General features: G+C 39.8%; 1 protein-coding gene across 10 annotated transcripts in view; it reads left to right on the forward strand.

The window, feature by feature from the left end:
* Window positions 1-10,888, forward strand: part of RNF38 (ring finger protein 38) — a 129,458-nt gene extending 118,570 nt beyond the window's left edge. For 9 of the 10 annotated variants that reach the window (XM_049796327.1, XM_049796328.1, XM_049796332.1 and 6 more), the window contains 2 exons: window positions 1,331-1,430; window positions 8,056-10,888. In XM_049796327.1, coding sequence (XP_049652284.1) covers window positions 1,331-1,430; window positions 8,056-8,118 — 163 coding nt within the window. In that variant the 3' untranslated portion in view covers window positions 8,119-10,888. The remainder of the gene's footprint in view (window positions 1-1,330; window positions 1,431-8,055) is intronic. The other variant, XR_007505160.1, reaches the window with a different exon arrangement.
* The last annotated feature ends 5,101 nt before the right edge of the window (window positions 10,889-15,989 follow it).

Raw genomic sequence — 15,989 nt, forward strand, 5'->3', positions numbered from 1 at the left:
GGCCCCCCACTAGAAGAAAGACATTGAGGTGCTGGAGCATGTCCAGAGAAGAGCAATGAAGCTGGCAAAGGGTCCAGAGAACAAGTACTATGAAGAGCAGCTGAGGGAACTGGGAGAAGAGGAGACTGAGGGGAGACCTTATCACTCTCTACAACTACCTGAAAGGAGGTTGTAGTGAGGTGGGTGCTGGTCTCTTCTGTCAGATGGCTGGAGATAGGACGAGAGGAAATGACCTCAAGTTGCATCAGGGGAGGTTTAGATTGGATATTAGGAAAAATTTCTTTGCTGAAAGAGTTGTCAGGCATTGGAACAGGCTGCCCAGGGAAGTGGTGGAGTCGCCATCCCTGGAGGTATTCAAAAAACGTGTAGACAAGGCACTTCAGGACATGGTTTAGTGGCCATGGTTGATGGTTGGACTCGATGATCTTAAAGGTCTTTTGCAACCTAAATGACTGTATGATTCTAAATTATGTGGCTATATTTTAATTTCTTTAATTTGCAGCCTCAGCTAGGCCAGAAGGGCTTTAAAAGCAGTCATGTCAGTAAACAGTTTAATTTTCTTTTTTTTCTTGGGTTGCTTTCCAGATCAAATACTATTTATCCTTACTTTAAAACCTCTATCTAGTCTCACATCATTTCACTATGTTTCAGTTTAGTTCCTCAGCATTTAAAAAATTAAAATGAAAGAAAGGTGTTCTAGGTTTTGTTCAGTCAGCATACTAGATATTAAAGTGACATTGTCAAGTTTTAATTTAGCCTATGTTAAAATAGTTTCAAGTGTTGAAGTTTCAAGTGCTCCTGATAGAGCTTGTCAGTGGTTTAACAGTGCATCTTCCTATTATTAAAACCCATTAACTTACTGTGTTTGAAAGATCTGCACAACCAAAAAGGGCACTATAGATCTGAAGGTAGTTAAAGTGACTTAGTACCAAATGCTGTCTAATGTTTGAACTTCAGTGTATGGATTTTCCCCTGAGATTCCAGTTTCAGTGATCCTCAGTGTGACTTACCAGTATCAGTAGGGCGTGAACTTTATAGATCATGATCTCCATTGTTTTTAATTTTGATTAAACTTCTCTTGTATTGGTTGGGTCTGTGAACTCCTGTGAGCAGGAGCAGTTGCTTTGTGATTTGAAAGCACAGAATTGTTTTTGTCATTTTCTGTTTACATTATCACACTACACACCTTCAACCACAGATATAGATAACTGTAGCTACCCAGGGAGTAAAAGGGCTACCACGTTGCAGTCATACCTGTAAGGTTTTGTATGGCATATGTATTTGTTGTTCTTACATAGCAGATACGTTTGAACTTTGTTGTCTTTTTTAGGTGTGTGGTGTGCATGTGTGATTTTGAGTCAAGGCAGCTACTTAGAGTCTTGCCCTGTAACCACGAGTTCCATGCCAAGTGTGTCGACAAATGGCTGAAGGTAAAAAAAAACAAAACCAAACAAACAAAAAAAAACAAAAAAGAAACCTTCCTATCTTATAGGGAATTAGTTATGTAGTTTGGGGGGAGGGGGAAAGGGTATTTTGCTGTTCTTCATTTTATCTTGTTTCATGTTTCTGATGTTTAGACTAGAAATCCCAACAGAGTGGAATCACTGTCCACTTAACAATATTTTTCTAGTAATTGATGAAGGATGTTTCTTTGGTGCAAGGAAAAGTGAATATGAAGAGAATTATTTCCATTGACAGATCTTACTGTGTTTTCTATTTGCACAAAACAATGGCTGTGAATTCAAGTAAAATGTGAAATTAAAGAAGACTTGAAAACAAAATGTAACTTAATAATGCAGGAAGTATGAATTAGAGTTTCTCTGATGATGGTGGAAGTATCTAGAATCAGGGCAGCCCAGTAAGAGGACAGAGAACATAGTACAGAAGGTGTGAAGAACAGGAAATACAAATAAGTAGATGGTGATACACAGACATCTCTATAAGCTGCATTAGCCAGATCTTCTGCCAAAACGGTATTGATCCCCATCTTGCCTCACCTATTTTTGGTATTTTATTCTATTCAGTTTTAATACAATCTGAGTGTAGCCTGTTGTGTAGAACATTGGAACAAACTGCCATGATCCTGAATACAGGATACACTCCCTAGAGAATTACAGGTGGTGTCTGTTGTTTTGGAAAAAGAAATTAAACTCCCTTGCCTTTATGGCTTCATAAAAGCAAGAAAATGCCTATCTTAGGCATACACTAAAATATTCAGGGCAGAGAATGAAGAAATCAAGTTAATATTGACAGCATTCTTTTGGCTAACACAATGTCAAGAATAATAAGAAGGATTTTAAAAACTGGGATAAGAAATTGCTCTTGGGCTACAATACCCACAGTAGTCTAAGGCTTCTGCAAAATCTAAGCCCAGTGTAAACGTTTCCACAGCGATGCTCATAACTTTCAGTAGAACTGATGTCCTTCAGTATCTGAATCCACGTACATGAGGATCAGCAAGAGGAATGTAAACAACTAGTTGTTTTATTGTTGGATTAAAAAGCCACATACACACAGACACCCCACATAATATTATCAATATATGTATGCTAGATGTATGCTGTTTTATTCAGTAACTGCAAATTAAGAGTAGATTATATATATTCAAGTGGTATTCTTCAATGTCCCCCTACTCTGCTTGAGGAGAGTTCACACTAGATTTGTCAAGTCTTTCCACTGCATGAAACTTCCTAAGTCATTTGTGGTGTGGACAGAGTATCCAGGGGTAGTATTCACTCCTTTTTATGAAAAAAGAACTAAGATCGTTTGACACAGCCTGTGAGACAGTGGATGCTATAGTTCTATATAGGTTAAATTGATTACATGGATTTTAAAAAAGATGGTTCTTTCCAGGCTACTAATGCAAAAAAATATACCTCTTGATTCATAGAGCACCTGATCTGCAGATTGCTGGAAGTTAGAACATGTTAGGGAAGTGTCATGCATGCTTGTTGTGTTCTTAAGCTCTTTCTTACCTGACATTGGTCTCAAGAGTCAGACAAGTATGTTGAATTAAGCTTTTTTGGGACTCAGTGTGGCAGTTCTACAGTTAGATTTAGTACTTTCAACTGGTAGTGAACTGGCAGTCAAACTCAGAACAGCAAAGTGAAAAAAACAGATTTAGTTTAGTCTTTATTTTTTGTAATTTTGGATGTACTGTAGTAGTGGTGAAACAGCTTTTTCTGTTGTTCCTGTCCCAGCTTAGAAACTATGTATTTTCTGACAGGGCTTCAAGTGTGGTATTTTCCGAAGGTTGTCTTATCATAGAAGAACTCTTAGGAGCATAAGATTTTCGGCTAGGTGGGGGAATGAGGTGAAAGATACACAGTCTAAACCTAAAGGGGGTGCAGTTATACCCACGTAAAACTGCTGGTACTGACATCATGTGTTCCAGAGCTGGATGCAAAGTGAGCTAGACAAGGTTAAGTCATCGTAGTGTAGGATTCCTAAGGCAATATATTTATACCATGTGGATTTAGTTACACTGGTACAAAGATGGTGTATGGAAATAAAGATTATTTCGCTTTGCAAACTGTAACAAATTACCTGTAACACCAGCCTACTTTAGTTACAGCCTGTGTCTAAACTTGGTTACAGTTAGGCAGCAAACATCTGGAAGTAAGGATAACTGGAAGATATTTTGTGCTATAGTTTTGCTTCTGTCCATTCCTCTATGTATTTGACAACTTCTTTTATATGTTGATATCATAGTTATGTCCACATCCACTTAATTCACATCATCTAGCCAACATTGTGTTAAGAAATTCTGCAAGCAAAGGTAAAAATCGTAGCTTTCAGTACTTGTAAATTTTTTCCACAAGGTAAAAAAAGAAAGTGGCCTGGTTTCAGCTGGGAAAGAGTCAATTTTCTTCTTAGTAGCTGGTACAGTGCTATGTTTTGCATATAGTGTGAGAATCATGTTGCTAACACACTGATGTTTTAGTTGCTGCTAAGTAGCGCTTATCCCAAGTTAAGGATTTTTTAGTTTCCAATGCTCTGCCAGCAAGCAGGTGCACAAGAAGGTGGGAGGGAGCACAGCCAGGACAGCTGACCCAAACTAGCCAAAGGGATATTCCATAGCATAGAACATCGTGCTTGGTATATAAACTGGGAAGAGTAGGCCAGGAGCTGGGATCGCTGTTCAGACATTGGTCAGCAGGTGGTGAGCAATTGCATTGTTCATCACTTGTCTTTTTTTGGGGTGGGGGGCTTGGGTTTTGTTTTGTTTTGTTTTATTTTATTACATTCCTTTTCATTACAATTATAATTGGGTTTTATTATTGTTAGTATTACATTTTATTTTACTTCAGTTATTAAATCATTCTTATCTCAACCTACGAGGTTTACTTCTCTTTTTCCACTTCTCCTCCCTATCCCACTGGGAGCTGGGGGAATGAGCGGGTCACTGCATGCTGCCTAGTTGCTGGCTGGGCTTAAACCACAACAAAGAGTTACCAGTTTGTCCTTATGTTTTAGTGATTTAATCTTCTCACTTTGAAGAAAGTATTTGCTATCTAGGAACATTTCTAGAACTACTTCTAGAACTATGGAGTGACATTGATTCTTTTAAGTTTCACCATGTTATTAGTGAAAGATTTAAATAAGAGGTTAGTGATCCAATCTGATTATTTTAGAAAAAGAAAAATCCTTATTCCACTGCCTGTTGCTGATGATGGAGCAAAAATAAGGTAGCTGAGAAAGTTCTGTGGCTTGTCTATGCATGGAAGGTTTGATCTGCCCTGCTGCAATAATGCTATGTACAGTACCACCTTTTTAGGTATTGTGAGCAAGTGAGAGGAAATGTTCTTTTACAGTGCCTTAGGTTGCCCACTGTCATTGTTTCAGCCCATCCGGCCACAAATCACCACTACACTGCTTGCTCACTCCTCCCCGCAGCTGGTGGGATGGGGAGGAAAAAAATATAAAGAAAATATCATAGATCAAGACAAGGACAGTGAGGGATCACTCACCAGTTATGGTCATGAGCAACACAGACTCGACTTGGGGGAAAAAAATCAATTTAATTTGTTACCAATCAAATTGGAGTACGATAGTGAGAAATAAAAACAAATCTTAAAACACCTTCCCCCCCCTCCTTCCCAGGCTCAACTCCACTCCCAATTTTTTCTGCCTCCTCCCCACAGCAGCACAGGGGGATGGGGAATGGCAGTTGCGGTCAGTTTGTCAGACATTGTCTCTGCTGCTCCTTCCTCCGCAGAGAGAGGACTTCTCACTCTTTCCCTGCTCCAGCATGGGGTCCCTCCCAGTCCTCCATGAACTTCTCCAGCATAAGTACTTCCCAGGGGCTGCAGTCCTTCACAAACCGCTCCAGCGTTCCAGGGTCCTTTCTGTGGGCTGCAGTCCTTCAGGCACAGGCTGCTCCAATGTGGGTTTTCCCATGGAGTCACAGCCATCTTTGGAGGCAAGGGGTCCTCCACGGGCTGCAGGTGGGCATCTGCTCCACCATTCACCTCCATGGGCTGCAAGGGGACAGCCTGCCATCTCACCACAGGCTGCAGGGGCATCACCTCTTCCGGCACACCTCCTCACCCTCCTTCTTCACTGACCTTGCTGTCTGCAGGGGGGTTTCTTTCATGTCCCACTCCCCTCTCTGCTGCAGGTTCCCCTTCTTGAATATATTATCCCAGAGATACTACGACCAGCGCTGATGGGCTTGGCCTTGGCCAGAGATGGGTCTGACTTGGAGCTGGGGAAGCTTCTAGCAGCTTCTCGCAGGAGCCACCCCTGCAGCCCCCCGCACCGCTACCAAAACCCTGCCACACAAACCCAAAACATCCACTTTAATTTATACTTCCCTGGTTAAGCAAAGTTAAAGATTTGTGAGAGAAGATGTACTACAGGGGAGGAAACAGAATTAGCAAGAGGGAGATTATCCTTTTGCCTTTCATAGTATTGTCAACTGTCATATTTCACAGTATTTGGTTATTTCTTAATATCCTAAGTCCTTTAGTCAAATATGAATACACAAGAAATCTCTTGTTTTGTAAAGTCAGAGTTAGTCATCATTCCAAAAGACAGCTTGAAAACATGACCTGTCTTCACCCTGAGGGTTTATAATCAGATAACAAGGACAACTTGCCTTTATATTTAATGTTCTGATAGGAAATACTGTATGAGAAAAGACAAACTGTAACTATAGTTTAACTTGGGTTTGATGGACTAACACCAAAGTAGTGCAGTGCTTTTTAGAGGATTCTAGTAGCCCTACAGTTTTGTAATTCTACTTGCAGTTCACTTTAGCTATAAACCTCTATAAAATATAAAAAGAAATCAGTTAGTTCATTGTGCAGCTTGCTCTCACAACACAAAAAGTAAGTTTGCCTGAAAGGGTGGCTAGTTAGAAGGTCAATATTACAATATTATGTCCATCTTACTCCTCTTTTTGCACCAGAGAGTCATGTTAAAAGCCAGGAATGGGGAATGAATTTCATGAAAGGCACAAGAGTGCAACTAAATTTAAAACAGATGTTCATGCAGGATCTTGAAAAGTAACTTAAAAAGCAGTGCTGCAGTATCTATGAGTATTCATTTTATCCTGGCACAGTGGATTTATTTCTGCAATTCCTATCAGGAAACTACTCCCACCGAATGCTCTGTTTCATGCTAGAAATGGTAGATACTTCATTATTTATCTAAGCAAATACCTCCAGATTCATTAATCCATTGAATTTTGAAGAACATGCCTTTTTATTTTAAAAATTATATTAGCTGAGTTATATCTAGAATAAAGCAAATACAAAGTAGTGACCAAGTAATGGCATTGTCCTCAAGTAATTTCAAAACTGCTAGTGAAAGAACAAGAAATAAATTTTGAACTGATTCTCCAATCTATGCTTTGCAAAAACTATGAAGCAATAACTGTGATAAAAACTAGAAAACAGTAATAACAGTAGTAATTGACAGAAAACATATACCCTCATGTTAACTTGCATTACTAAATTAAGTTTTTCAGTAATAGTGTGTTACTTTCATTGGCATTTATTGTTTGGATTTGAAATTTGTGGCAATGATTTCTGGACTCTGGCCTGCAGAGCCACATTTCTTGATGCTCTCACTTGTATTTTCATTGAAAAATTTGGCTACCTTAGAAAAACTTGGAGTTGACAGTGGTTGGTCCTGCAATTCTGGGAACCATGAAATACAGAAATTGGGGCAGGGAAGAGTTCTCCCCAGTCCACCCTTTGCAAAGGAAATATTTTAGCATAGATGTTACATGTTTGGTTTGGGCTTTTTCTCAACATTTACTGCAATGAAATTAGCCTTTATCTGAAAAGGAGAATGAGAAGGCAGAAATACTTTCCGAGTAGCTTTAAGGAATGTTACTTCTCATCTGTCTTACCTTTTTATGGAAGCTATAAAAGTAAAAGGGTCACAGGATGTATTTTCAGTGAGTGCTTTACTGAAGGGCTAAATTTAGACCTGGTTGTGTATGTTACTTGAATACCTGTTTTGTCAGGTCATCTCTCTTTCTCTCTACCCCCTGCCCCCTTTCTCTTTCACTGGTCTGCTTTCAGCTTTGACCAAGTCTACATGATGGGTTTCTGTGAGAATAAAAGAATAAAGAGAGTATTAAGAGATGTGATTCCTGGTCAGTAGAGCTTGTGACAACATAACACCCTCACATAAGATGTTTATTTGTAGCCCAAGGTTGCTAGTCTGGTTTTGGTGGGTTTCTCTGCAGCATACACTACAGCTTCTTAGTTGCATCCATTTGATTGCAATATACTATAACCATGAGTCTGCATTGATAAAAGCACCATCACTTAGATAAAGCCTAGTTTGCTGTTTCACTTTATCTGTAAAGATAAAAGGCACAATTTTTTTTTGTAAACACAATTTTGAATTGGCAAGCCTATCATACCACTCATAACAAAACAAACTAAAAAAAAAAAGGCATAAGCACACTTTGTCTTCTTTTATTTTAAGTACTCTTAAATTGCTTTTTAATACTCAGAGGTGTCAGTGTCATATACACATTACCTTAACAGTGTATTTTTCAGTACAGTAAACCGTGTTTTGTTTCTGGTTTTACAGGCAAATCGTACCTGCCCAATTTGTAGAGCTGATGCTTCGGAAGTGCATCGTGATTCAGAATGACCAGTCTAAGAGCACAAATCTGGTTTGGGTGTTCCTGGTCACATGTATATATGAACTATATTGAACTTACCCATGTGGCTTCCAGCCTACCCTTTACACAAAAGGGTCAATGGACCTTACTTTGCACTGTGTGACTTAATCAATTATAAAGCTTATAACTAGTCTTCACAGTTACGGGATTGTTATACTAACAGTGTGATTGGACTCCAAAGATTTTTTGTGGGTTTTTTTTTTTTTTTAGCTTAATTTTGTGTGTGCACTAACATTCCCTGGTTTTTGTGTGATCATTCCGAGTGTTGCTGCGAGATTACTGTGGATGTGATCTTTTAGCATGTGCTTTTATATAAAAGAAAAAGAAGAAAAAAAAAAAAGTGGTAGCTCCAAACAATATAGCAATCTACCTTATATAGAGCCTTCAGATACTGTGAGTGGGAATGAATGGTGTAAATGTGTGTTTGCTTGTGAGAGGATGTGTGACGTGTGCTTGTGACTGAGTGATTGTGCATGTGTGTTTGAGAACCTATATACCAGCATGTACCAAGAACGTATGTGTGTAGTAATAATTATGCTGCAATGTATAATCTTGTGTGTTATTTAAACAGTACTAGTACTGTACACTGGTTCCTTTCCTTGTGTTTGCAGTTGCACACTGAATGCGATGGGTGCAGCAATTACAGATATTTAGTATTTCCTCCCCAATGTACTTACAGGTATAAAGACCTTTCTACCTACTATTCAAACAGCTGTTATGCTTCCCCTTCATTGGAGGCTTTAAATGTGTACCACTAAAGAGTGCATTGATTGTTCATACATGAGTAACTTTGGGGTTTTTAGCATATGTTACAAAGTCTGGATTTTTAAATGGCTGATTTACAAGTTATTTTATCAATGTAAAGTTGCAATATCACAGAAATCATTTAGCAATATTAACACTTTCAGTTGGTAATATGAGTATCAATGCTTTTCTGTTCTGCTTTTAAATTTTTCTAGCTGGGTTTGCCAGTTATATGCTTCTTCCATGAAAGGAAGTAGAAAGGACACTGAGGGTGTTGTGCAAGAGCTCTTCACTTTTGGCCATTGTACTTGCTAAGGACATAATCTTTTAGCTTATAAACATTGGCTTTAATCACATACATTCTTGTTATTTACAAGGGAGTTTGTATACAATTAAAATAACTTGTAAAAGGTTACAATTTTATTCCTGCAACTTCATGAATAAAATAAAATTTTTAGCATTTTCTCAGAGAAGTAGAACTTATGATTTTTTTCATTCTATCACAAGAGAAGGTGGGTTTTGGTCACTAACTGCAGAATTCAGTTGCCCTGATGCTGCTTTTTGCCCTTCCTTATTTCATGATGAGTGTAATACAAAGAAGAAACTTCCTTGGGTTTTGCAATCAAGTTTGCAGAGCTCCACTATAGGAGAAAATTGGAACACCTTCCAGAACAGTGCTGCGAAATAGGAAGTGGTAACCTCTATTCAAGTGCTCTGAATAATGTTTTATTTGGGCTATTACAAAAAAAAAAAAGCTTCATTTATAACATTCAGACTGTTAACATCTTTGATACATTCTAGCAAAACATTTAGGTCTGCATATACCATAGTTATTCAAAGGATGCACTTTTTGCAATAAAATTATTCTCCTAAATTCAGTGTCATTACTTTGGTTGCAGCAGCACAGTTGGCACGGTTAGCAATATTGCTGCAAGTTGCTGCCAGTCTCAGCTTTAAGTTTATTCTTTATCATTTCTGATGCTTTTGTATGCTGCTATGCTCTAGTATCAGTTATAATTTCAAACAGCGTTAGATGTTCTCCAGGTTGATTTCCCTCTGAAGATTCTACACATCAGTCACAGCTCTTGGTGCAGATAAAATAAAAGCACAATTTTGCCCTATTTCAGATGGTCTTCCCTCTGTTTAGTTATGCAGGTAGTTCTCAAAAACAGTGAGTCTTTCCATACCTATTGATACTTAAGAACACTAAATAACTAAAAATGCTGGTACATCAACTTCAAAATACTAGAATTTCTTCTCTCTTCCAGTGTAGTTAGAGAATAGGCTTCTCACAATAACACCTAGCAGGTTAAATTACATGTAACAAAATTTATTTTTTTAACAAATAAAATCATGTGTTGAAAAAGCATATGCCACGTCTTGCAAACCTTAGGCTCTTTTATGTAACTGCAAAAGAAAAAATCCTGTGTGTACAGTTTTGAACATAACTAACACTACTCTGCTCAGTATTCAGTTCAAAGCATGTAAAGAAGGTACTTCTTCTAAACTAGATGCAATGAACAAGATACATCCTTCTGGAGCCAAGGGAAAGTAGTCCTCTTTCTAGAATTGGGGAAATCTTGATGTGTAATGTCCCTTTCTCCCTAGTAAAATTCTGAAGCAGTGGGAGATCTAGGAGATGGAGGGTCTAAGTTGGTAAAATCCTGAAATTAATTGTTGCACTCTTACAGCTCATCTCTTCTGGAATGGTTCTTTCGTTTGCATGGGACTCTTGCAAATACAGGCGGACTTGCTTCCTGTGGTTAACTGTGGATAAACAGCACACTTGCATATGTTCTGAATCAGCTCAGACAAACGACAGCCAAGTCTTCTCTGTTGTGGCTGTCAAGAGAGGGGGATTCATGTTCAGCTGTTAACTGCCATGTGTTATGCACGTTTGTGTGTAATTTCACAGCCTGCCATGGTGCCTGGCAGCACCTGAATTTAGCAAGACTTTTTTTATGTTGATTGCCTTTCTGCCATCACCTGGCTCCTTCTTCTCCAAAAAAAAAAACAAAACCAAACCTGTAGTATGTTTGCTTTATCATATTGGCACTGCTGTGTTTTTGCATAAACTGTCAATTTAATTTGACATTTTAGTGGATATGAAGGCCTACAGATAATTCCAATGTCTCAGTTTGTGGCTCACTTTACAAAAAAAGCCTTTTGTTGTATGCCATTTTGTGCAGCTTTTGAATGTGATTTCACAGCTGTTAATCCATTGTGTAATACGTGGGATGAGATTTACCAACCTTTCTAATTTTAATTGTAAAAAACACATGTTTGACTGAGTTATCTTTGGGCCTTTGCAAAAGCTGTGGTTTTTTTCTTTGGTACATTGTTACCTCATTTTGCTACTTGTGTTTCAGATTTGCTAATGATTATGAAAGCTTATGGGTTTTGTTGGAATCATATTTTGTCAAGTGTTTTCTTTAAATCATGCGCTATTGTATCATTTAACATGTAGTTTTAAATGTATTGTATCTGTAACCAAATCATTTGAAGGCTTGATAAATTTTTAACAAAATTTGTACATTTTTTATGAGAGTTACTAGTAATGCTTTACTAGGTAGTGCAATGAATTTTTATTTTTAATCCCTGTGCCCAATTTTGGAGTTGAGAGAGTTGTTCGGTAATAAATGTATGATGTACACTTACACAATTTGTCCTGTTCTTTCTTTTAGAAAGAGGTGCATTGTTTCCTTTTGTTACTCTGCACATTTCTGTGCATGATCGTGCAACTCTAGACATTGGCAACAGATGCTAGTGTTGTATGGGGAAGTTTTGCCACCTTAATTGTAGTGCATGACAGACTTTTTTTAATCTATGTTGAGAGATCGTAAAAAAATTCTGTGAAATATGTCATATTTTTGAAAGTGTAAAACCACTGTAATTCATAGAACTCAAAGCCTAAAAGATCAGCTTTCTAAAGATGTTACTTAGTCAAAAGAAAATATCCAGGGATGGAGGTGCTCCTTAGACATAGTATTTGCACTGTGTGTGAGCTGAAGATGTGTTACACTTCTCAGTGCTCTAAGAGTGGTAAAAAAGGTATCCCGAATTAAGGATGAAGCTGAATTATAAGGAGTTTGATTAGCCAGGGTCACACAAGAAGCTGATGGTGAAACAAAAACCAAACAAACAAAAAAAAAAGAGTTGTTTGGTTTTGGTTTTAGTGAGATTATGTAAATTAAGTTGACAGATGTAATTATTTAATTATGTAATTATTTTAAAGGTTGTCATTCACACAGGGCATTTAATAGCTTCATCAATAGCAATGTTCTTGGTGCTCAAACATACTTGAAGATGTATAGGTGCTTTGAGAATCCTTATGCAAAGATTTATATACATGTCTTTTGGATTTGTAATCCTGGATAACAACTAGTTTGGCCTCTTTCGTACAATAGCTGTTAATTATTAATTACACTGTTGAAAATGGACAGTGCTGCCAGTAGTCTCTTGCAAAGCTAAGGTATTGGTCTGCCAGTGATGGTAGTGGAACTTAGAAGTACTGATGACTGGCAGTATACCAAGCCTGTATCAGCAAGGCCCTGAGAGTAGAGCAGAGCTTCCTGGTAAAGATCATAGAATATCTCGAGTTGGAAGGCACCGATAAGGATCATTGAGTCCAACTCCCTGCTCCTCACAGGACTACCTAAAACTAAACCATATGACTTAAGAGCATCATCCAGACGCTCCTTGAACTCTGACAGGCTTGGTGCCATGACCACTTTCCTGGGGAGCCTGTTAAGTGACTGACCACCTTCTCAGTGAAGAACCTTTTCCAGTGTCCAGTCTGAACTTCCCCTGATGCAGCTTCATTCCATTTCCTCCTGTTCTATCGCTGGTCACCAGAGAGACAAGATCAGCAATTCCCCCTCCGCTGTCACCCTTGAGGAAGTTGTAGACTGTGATGAGGGCACCCCTCAGCCTTCTCTTCTCCGAGCTGAACAAACCCAAGTGACCTCTGCCACTCCTCCTAAGTCTTGCCCTCAAAATCTTTCACCATCTTGGTCACTGTCCTCTTGACACTCTAATAGTCTGCTGTCCTTCTTATATTGAGGTGCCCAAAACTGCACACAGCACTCGAAGTGGGGCTACACCAGTACAATGTAGGGTGCAACAATCACCTCCCTCGACCAGATAGCTACACTGTGCTTGATGCACCCTGGGCCCTTTTGGCTGCCAGGGCACACTCTTGACTCATATTCAACTTGCCATCAACCCAAACCCCCAGATCTCTTTTCATGGGGCTGCTTTCCAGCTTCTCATCCTGTACATATGCAGGGTATAACCAGGATTACCCCTTCCCAGGTGGAGAATCTAGCACTTGCTCTTGTTAAATTTCATAGGATTAGTGATTCCCCAGCTCTCTAGCCCATCCAGATCTCTCTGTAAGGTCGCTCTACACCCAAAGGAGTCCACAGCTCCTCCTTATTTAGTATCATCAGTGAATTTAATGTACGTTTGACTCCTGTTTCCAGATCATTTAGAAAAACATTAAAGAGCACTGGCCCTAAAACTGAGCCCTGTAGAACCCCACTATTGACCAGATGAACCTAAGCAAAGCTGACATAAGCTTAGCTGCTGCCTCTGCACCAGGATTTTGTCCATTTCCTTTTGCTATTCTTTGCCAGCACCTGACAGTGTGTATGTACTGCAAACAACTGAGGTGCAGCACCAACCTGTGTGAGATTCTCAGCACCGGGTTATACCCAGGCAGCAGCCAAAGCTGTAATTCATATGAGCTCTGCTAAATTAGGCAGTGCTCCCAGCAACATAAAACGAGTCTTTTTTGCAACAGGGTTCATCTAAGCTCACCATGCCCTATGTGTACAGACTGTGCAGTTTGTACCATAGCAGGGACATGTTTCATAGTATATCACAGTGTTTTTGCAACAGGGAGACCTTTGGCAGAAAGATATCTGATCCCTAGTCAGCTTCCTGCTGTACCTTTCCATGCAAAAGAAATGATGATGTTTGACTGTTTGACTGGAGGCTTCTGTGTGGGGAAGTAAGGCTCAGAAAACATACTTGTCAACTGATAGGCAAAGGGCCAAGACTGTTTGCCTTGCCAGACAATCTTCTCACCCCCGAATCCATGGATTTTCTGCCTTTGTTTCCAGTTGAGTATACTGCTCTTTTGCTGTCCCAAATACAGCCACTTTCAAAATCTAAATCCCTTTAATCTGAAACAAATAACCAAGCCAAACTTGAGACATTCTATAAATCCATGAGTAGCATGCACCTTGTAACCCAGCAGTTGTCCTTAATTTGGGCCAGCAGTGAAGCTCTTTTCTTCCACGACTTCTCTCTGCTTCCTTCCTTGGAATACATAGAGCTCTCCGTTCCTTGCAGAAATAGTGTGTATGAACCTATGTCTTGTTTCCCTAGGATATTTTATACAGTACTTAGTTGGAAACAGTCTCTCCACTTCTTGCAAGCTGGCCAGCTTGTGGTCTCAGTAACCACCGTAAGTCCAGTCTTACTGTATTTGCAGATACAATAAGCAGGAATGCACTGATCAGAAGCTACTATATCCTATCTCATCTATGCAGCTAATGAACACATAAGGTAGTAGGCTGAGCAAGTATGTGTCTGTTTGAAAAATATTACATACTCTGTGTCATCATTTTGCAGCCTTGTTGCCATTGTCAAAACAGGATTTTTAACTTGGGTTGTAACATCTGTTTGTCCAATCCTCTTGTAGCAAGGTCAGCAAAAATGGGGGCCATCTAGGAACCTGTCTCAGTTATTGTCAAAGCTGGACACTTGGGTACCCTGCAAGGTTTTATCAAGAACTGCCATATCAAACCATGGGCAGTGATTGCTTAGTAGCATCAGTAGATCTCAAGTGTTGATTCTGCTGGAGGCTTCTTGCTTCTAGCATCAGCCCACTTGCTAGCTTTTTACCTATTTGTTTTAACTTTCAGACTGAGGAGGAGAATTCAAGAATGCTATAAACTTTCCAAAGCAAACAAGTTAAGCTCCCCTTCTGTAGTTAATGGCAGCTTTCTGGTACCTGCCAGCATCAAGTTATGCAGAGGAGCCATCACAGGGCAAAGAGGCAACTGGTGATGGGATTGTACAAGGAAGGTATAGAAAGGAGTGGAGGAAAGACTGCCTTTCTGGTTCCACAGGGTAGAGTATGTCCCAGCTTCTTCCTGCACACAGTTCCTTCATCAGCCCCACCTCAGTGCCCAGTAAGGTGATGGAACAGATCCTCCTGGAAGTTCCATCAAAACATATGGATAACAGGGAGGTGATTAGGGACAGCCAGCATGGCTTCACCAAGGGCAAGTCACGCCTTACTGATCTAGTGGTCTTCTACAATGGAGTGACTGCATCAGTGGACAAGGGAAGAGCTACAGATGTCATCTATCTGGACTTCTGTAAAGCCTTTGACACAGTCCCACACAACATTCTTGCTGCTAAATTGGAGAGATAAGGATTTGATGGAGGTAATATTTGATGGATAAGGAATTGGCTGGGTGGCCATGTCCAAAAAGTTATAGTCAATGGCTCAATGTCCAAGTGAAAACCAGTGGTGAGTGGTGTCCCTCAAGGGTCCATACTGGGACCAGTACTATTTGGTATCTTCATTTAATATCCGCCCACAGACAGTGGGATTGAGTGGAACCCCAGTAAGTTCGCGGGTGACACCAAGCTATGTGGTGCAGTTGATTGATAGGCTTGCAGGAATGGATGCCATCCAGAGGGACTTCGGCAGGCTTAAGGAATGGGCCCATGTGAACGTCTTGAAGGTCAACAAGGCCAAGTGCAAGGTCCTGCATCTGAGTGAGGCTAATCCCAAATATCAGTACAGGCTGGGGGGTGAATGGTTTGAAAGAAGCCCTGCAGAGAAGGGCTTGGTGATAATGGTTAATGAAAAATTAGGTATGAGCTGACAGCTCAGCTTGCAGCCCAGAAAGCCAACCATATCCTGAGTTGCATAAAAAAGAAGCGTGGCCAGCAGGTTGAGGGATGTGCTCTGTACTCCACTTTTCTGAGACCCCACCTGGAGTACTGCGTCCAGCTCTGGGGTCCCCAGTACAAAAGAAAGACATGGACCTGTTAAAGTGGGTCCAGAGGAGGG

The sequence above is a fragment of the Accipiter gentilis genome, chromosome Z (genome assembly GCF_929443795.1).
Source record: "Accipiter gentilis chromosome Z, bAccGen1.1, whole genome shotgun sequence".
In the NCBI taxonomy this organism is placed as follows: Eukaryota; Metazoa; Chordata; class Aves; order Accipitriformes; family Accipitridae; genus Astur; species Astur gentilis.